This window comes from Tetrahymena thermophila (genome assembly GCF_000189635.1).
Source record: "Tetrahymena thermophila SB210 genomic scaffold scf_8254575, whole genome shotgun sequence".
In the NCBI taxonomy this organism is placed as follows: domain Eukaryota; phylum Ciliophora; class Oligohymenophorea; order Hymenostomatida; family Tetrahymenidae; genus Tetrahymena; species Tetrahymena thermophila.
In genome coordinates, this window is record NW_002476346.1 from 28,623 (window position 1) to 34,399 (window position 5,777).

At 17.9% G+C, this 5,777-nt stretch overlaps 1 protein-coding gene across 1 annotated transcript in view; it reads left to right on the plus strand. All coding sequences in view use genetic code 6, as the record gives it.

Annotated features, from left to right (window-relative positions):
• Positions 1–5,777, plus strand: part of TTHERM_000959820 (hypothetical protein) — a gene marked incomplete at both ends in the record, with an annotated part of 18,392 nt that overhangs the window by 7,925 nt on the left and 4,690 nt on the right. The window contains 10 exons of the mRNA XM_012798618.1: positions 1,919–2,008; positions 2,251–2,337; positions 2,566–2,655; positions 2,959–3,048; positions 3,371–3,460; positions 3,790–3,879; positions 4,240–4,329; positions 4,635–4,724; positions 4,908–4,997; positions 5,631–5,720. Coding sequence (XP_012654072.1) covers positions 1,919–2,008; positions 2,251–2,337; positions 2,566–2,655; positions 2,959–3,048; positions 3,371–3,460; positions 3,790–3,879; positions 4,240–4,329; positions 4,635–4,724; positions 4,908–4,997; positions 5,631–5,720 — 897 coding nt within the window. The remainder of the gene's footprint in view (positions 1–1,918; positions 2,009–2,250; positions 2,338–2,565; positions 2,656–2,958; positions 3,049–3,370; positions 3,461–3,789; positions 3,880–4,239; positions 4,330–4,634; positions 4,725–4,907; positions 4,998–5,630; positions 5,721–5,777) is intronic.

The window sequence follows — 5,777 nt, forward strand, 5'->3', positions numbered from 1 at the left end:
ATTGATTTATCTTTTCTTCAATATTTAAAAACTTAGAATTTAATTGATGTAATAGGTGCATCAGTTTATAATTTTTGGATTTAGATATTTTAAACTATAAAAATGAATATAAAACAAAAAAGCTCTTTGTATTTATTTGATTTATTTTTTTATCTTTTTATTCCACTAATACTATTATATTTATAAATTTAAGAAATAATTTTTAATTTAAAAATTTATTCTATTTTGGTATTTATTTAAAATTTACGCAAATTTATTATAAAATTTTTAGTGAAATGAATAAATCCTAAACATTCAAAGTAAAAAGCAAGTGTCTTAAATCAAAAAGATTAGTTGTCTTTAAAAAAGAATTCTGGTGATAAACAAGTGGCGAAAAAAGGATGAATGAATAAATATTAAATGTTTGAATAATATTATTTATATATATATATATATAGTACCTTAGGGTGCTGCCTTTTTCAAGGATACATACACGAATAATAATAGAATAAACAAACTATGAATTTAAAAATAAATTATTAATATAATGATAGATTTAACAATTTATTAATATATAAATTAAATAATATTTAATTAAATAAAATAAGAAAAAGAAAAACAACATAAAATTAATTATCAATAAATTTATATTTTATTTATTAATTTATATAAAATAAAATTAAAATTAAAATTAATTATTTTAAATTTAAAAGTTAATAAATAAATAAATATAAAATAATTCAAAATTTAAAAATAATTTAATTTATTTATTTTTTAATTAAAAAAAACATGTAGTTCATCAGCTACAGAAAAAATTTGGTGCAAATAGCAATATTTATGAATACCAATCTTTTGATTATTGCTATATTTTTAAACATATGCTTTAAATAGAAATATTAAGATTAAATAATAATTTTGTGATATTTATTTCTAAAGCAAATTTATAATTTTGTATTTGATTAATTTATTTATTCTTTTTACTAAAATTAATTTGAAATAAGGATGAATTAATTTATTTGTTCTTTTTACCAAAATTAATTAATTTGATATAAGGATGAATGAATTTATTAAAAAGCTTATAATTAATTAAATTTCGATTAAATATTTGTGAAAAAATAAAATAAATAAATGAGTAATTAGAAAAAATATTTTAAAGAATTGGAAGAAGTAAATATTGATTTTTTTATTAATATTGTTTAAATTTATTTTTATTAATAAAAAAAGTTTTTAAACTCTTCACTTTAATCGCATTAGGTTCTCTATATTGATCTGAAGTATATTTGAAATATTTATATAATTATTATTAATTTTTTTTATATATTTGATACTTTTTCACCATTTATTTTTTCCTTCTAATTAATAAGATTAATATTAATTTTTTCTTCTAAATTTAAAAATTATAAATTAATTAGATTTTATATTTTTTTCTGATAGTGGTTATATATACTTTCTTGTTAATTAAATTATATTTTTCATTTTTAATTTGCTTTTATTATTTATTAATTAATTCATTTCTAATTATTTCTTATTTTTTCATCAATATTTAAAAAGTAATAAAATTAGTGCAATAGAAGTAACAGGCTTATGTTCTGCTTTAGCTAATTGCATCAATCTCTCAAATTTGACGCTTATACTTTAGTAAAAACAGCTGATTTGCTTTGAATTAAGATATACTTTAATATAAAAATGAATTTAAAGAGAAATAACTAACTCTTTGAGTTTATTTATTTATTACTTTTTATTTGATTTATTTTCCTTTTTTTAATTGTGTTTCTATTTTTTTTATTTATTTATTTGTTTGTTAATTTAACTTATTTTTTCATTTTCAAATTTTACTTTTATTATTATTAATCTATCTATCTTATTATTTCATTTTTTTTTTCATTTTTTACATCTAACTAATTTTTTATTTATTATTTTTTCTTCAATATTTAAAAAGTTAGAATTAAATTGATGCAACAGGTGCAACAGACTTAGGTTCTTCTTTAGCAAATTGCACTAATCTCTCAAATCTGACACTTTGTCTCTAGTAAAAATATATTATTTATTTTGGATTATGATATTTTTTAATATAAAAAGGAATTTAAAACAAAATAATTAATTCTTTTAATTTATTTATTTATTTATTTGCTTGTTTCGATCAATTTATTTATTTTACCTGTGTTTTTAATTTTTTTTAATTTAACTCATTTATTATTTTCAACTCTATCTTTTAAGATTAATTAATTCATTTCTTATTTTATATATTTTTTTTCTTCTAAATTTAAAAAGGTTCAATAATATTGGTGATGGTGCATCAGGTTTAGGTTTTGGTTTAGGGAAATGCACTAAACTCTCAAATTTGAAACTTGAGCTTAAGTAAAAATAGTTTATTTATTTTGGATTGGTTGTGATTTTTTAATATTAATATGAAATTTAATCAAAATAAATAACTCATTTCCTAATTAATTTTCCTGCTTTCTTGGTTAATTTAAAAATTTTTTCATTTTAATCACTTGATTTTATTATTTATTTATTAATTAATTTATATTTTTTCTTCATTTTTACCTTTAATTAACGAATTTTTTTTTCTCAATACTTAAAAAGTTATAATTAAATTGGTGAAATTGGTATATCAGGCTTATGTTCTAGTTTAATAAACTGCATTAATCTCTCAAATTTGGAACTTAATATTCAGTAAAAAAAGTTTATTTGTGTTAAAATAAATTTAAAACAATCTTGTTAATTCATTTAATTTATTTATTTATTTATTTGCTTGATTCATTTATTTTTTTTATTTTGCCTATGTTTTTTTTCTTATATATCTTTCTTTCTTTCTTTCATTCATTCATTATTTATTAATTTAACTTATATTTTTATTTTTAATTTTTACCTAAATTAGTAGTTAATTAATTCATTTTTTATCATTCCATATTTTTTATTTATTTTTTCCTTTTATCTAACTAATTAATTTTTTGTTTTTTCTTCAATATTTAAAAGTTACAATTAAATTGGTGACCAAGGTGCATCAGGCTTAGGTTCTAGCTTAGGAAATTGCCCTAATATCTAAGATTTGAAACTTCAGCTAGAGTAAAAATAGTTTATTTGTTTTGGATTGTGATATTTTTTTTAATGTAAAAATGAATTTAAAGCAAAATAACTAACTCAAAATAATTTATTTATTAGTTTTTTGTTTGATTTACTTTTCTTAGTTTTTTTATTATTCTACTTGTGTTTTTTTCTTCTTCTTCTTTTTATCTATTTTATTTGCTTGCTAATTTAACCTATTTTTTCATTTTAAATTTTTGCTTTAATATTTATTAATTCATTTCTTATTATTTCATATTTTTTTCTTCATTTTTCCTTTTAACTAACTAATTAACATGATACTATTCCTTCAATATTAAAAAAGAGGGAATTAAATTGGTGATAAAGGTGTTTCAGGCTTAAGCTTTGGTTTAGCAAATTGCACTAATCTCTCAAATTTGGAACTTAATCTTTGGTAAAAACAGTTTATTTGTTTGGATGGATTGTTATATTTTTTAATATAAAAATATATTTAAAGCAAAATAACTAACTCAAAATAATTTAATAGTTTTTATTTTATTTATTTTTCTTTTTTTATTTATTATTAATGTGATTATGTTTTTTTCTCCTTTTCTATCTATCTATCTATCTTTGTTTGTTTGTTTGCAAATTTAACCAATCTTTTCATTTTAAACTTATGCTTTTATTATTTTTTAATTCATTTCTTGTTATTTCATATTAATTCTTCATTATTCTTTTTAACTAACTAGTGAACATAATATTTTTTCTTCAATATTAAAAAAGGTGGAATTAAATTAGTGTTCAAGGTGCTTCAGGCTTAGGCTCTGGTTTAGCAAATTGCACTAATCTCTCAAATTTAAAACTATATCTAGGGTAAAAACAGTTTATTTATTTTTAATTGTGATATTTTTTAATATTAAAATGAATTTAAAGAGAAATACTAACTCTTTGACTTTATTTATTAGCTTTTTAATTGAATTATTTATTTTTTTTATTTTAAATGTGTTTTTTTTTCTTTTCTTTATTTCTTTCTTTCTTTCTTTCTTTCTTTCTTTGTTAATTCAACTTATTTATTTTTTTATTTTCTACTTTTCCTTTTATTATTAATTAATTATTTATCCATTTCTTATTATTTTATATTTTTTCTTCATTTTTTCCTTCTAACTAACTAACTAACTAACTAACTAACTAACTAACTAATTAATTAAATATTATTTCTTCAATATTAAAAAGGTCGAATTAAATTAGTGATGAAGGTGCTTCAGGCTTAGGCTCTGGTTTAGCAAATTGCACTAAACTCTCAAATTTAACACTACATCTTTAGTAAAAACAATTGATTTGATTTGAATTGTGATATTTTTTGATATTAAAATGAATTTAAAGAGAAATAATTAACTCTTTGAGTTTATTTATTAGCTTTTTAATTGAATTGTTTATTTTATTTTTTTACTTGTGTTTTTTTTTTCTTTTCTTTCTTTCTTTGTTAATTGAACTCATTTTTTTATTTTTGACTTTTCCTTTTATTGTTAATTAATTATTTATTCATTTCTTATTATATTATATTTTTTCTTAATTTTTTCCTTCTAACTAAATAATTAATTAAAAATTATTTCTTCAATATGAAAAAGGTCGAATTAAATTAGTGATGAAGGTGCTTAAGGCTTAAGCTATGGTTTAGCAAATTGCGCTAATCTTTATGAATTAACACTTGATCTTCAGTAAAAACAGTTTATTTATTTTGGATGTTATTTTTTTTAATATAAAATTGAATTTAAAACAATTTTACTAATTTTTAAAATTTTATTATTAATTTTTTATTTTATCATTTTATTTTTTTTCTTCATTTTTTCCTTTTACTAACTAATTATTAGCATAATATTTTTTCTTCAATATTTAAAAAGAGAAAATTAAATTGGGGTTGAAGGTGCATCAGGCATAGGTTCTGGTTTAGGAAAGTGCACTAATCTCTCTAATTTAAAACTTAATCTTGAGTAAAAACAATTTATTTATTTATTTATTTATTTATTTGTTTTGGATTGTAATATTTTTTAATATAAAATGAATTTAAAACAAAACAACTAACTATTTTAACTTATTTATAAATTTTTATTTGATTTAAATATCTTTTTTAATTTAATTGTATTTTTTCTTGTTCTATTTTTCTTAATTTAACTCATTTTTTATTTTCAACTTTGCTTTTATTATAAATTCATTTCTTATTATTTAAAGTTTTTCCCTTATTTTTTCCTTTATATAAAAAATTAACAATATATTTTTTAAAAAGCGACAATTAAATTAGTGATGTATCAGGCTTAGGTTTTGGTTTAGGAAGCTGTACTAATCTCTCAAAATTGCTACTTAATCTTTGGTAAAAACAGTTTATTTATTTTGGTTAGTGATATTTTTTATATTTAAAATTGAAATTAAAACAATTTTACTTATACTTTTAATTCATTCATTTATTAACTTTTTATTTGATTATTTTTCTTTCTTTTTTTATGTTAATTTAACTCATTTTTTCATTCCACTTCAACTTTTTCTTTTATTGTTAATTAATTAATAAATTTCACTTTTTCCTTTTAATTAACTTATTAACATAATATTTTTCTTCAATATTTAAAAAGGAGGAATCCTATTAGTGATGAAGGTGCATCAGGCTTAGGTTTCGGATTAGGAAACTGCACTAATCTCTCAAATTTGGAACTTTGGCTTTAGTAAAAACAGATTTATTTGTTTGTATTAGATTGTGATAGTTTTTAATATAAAAATGA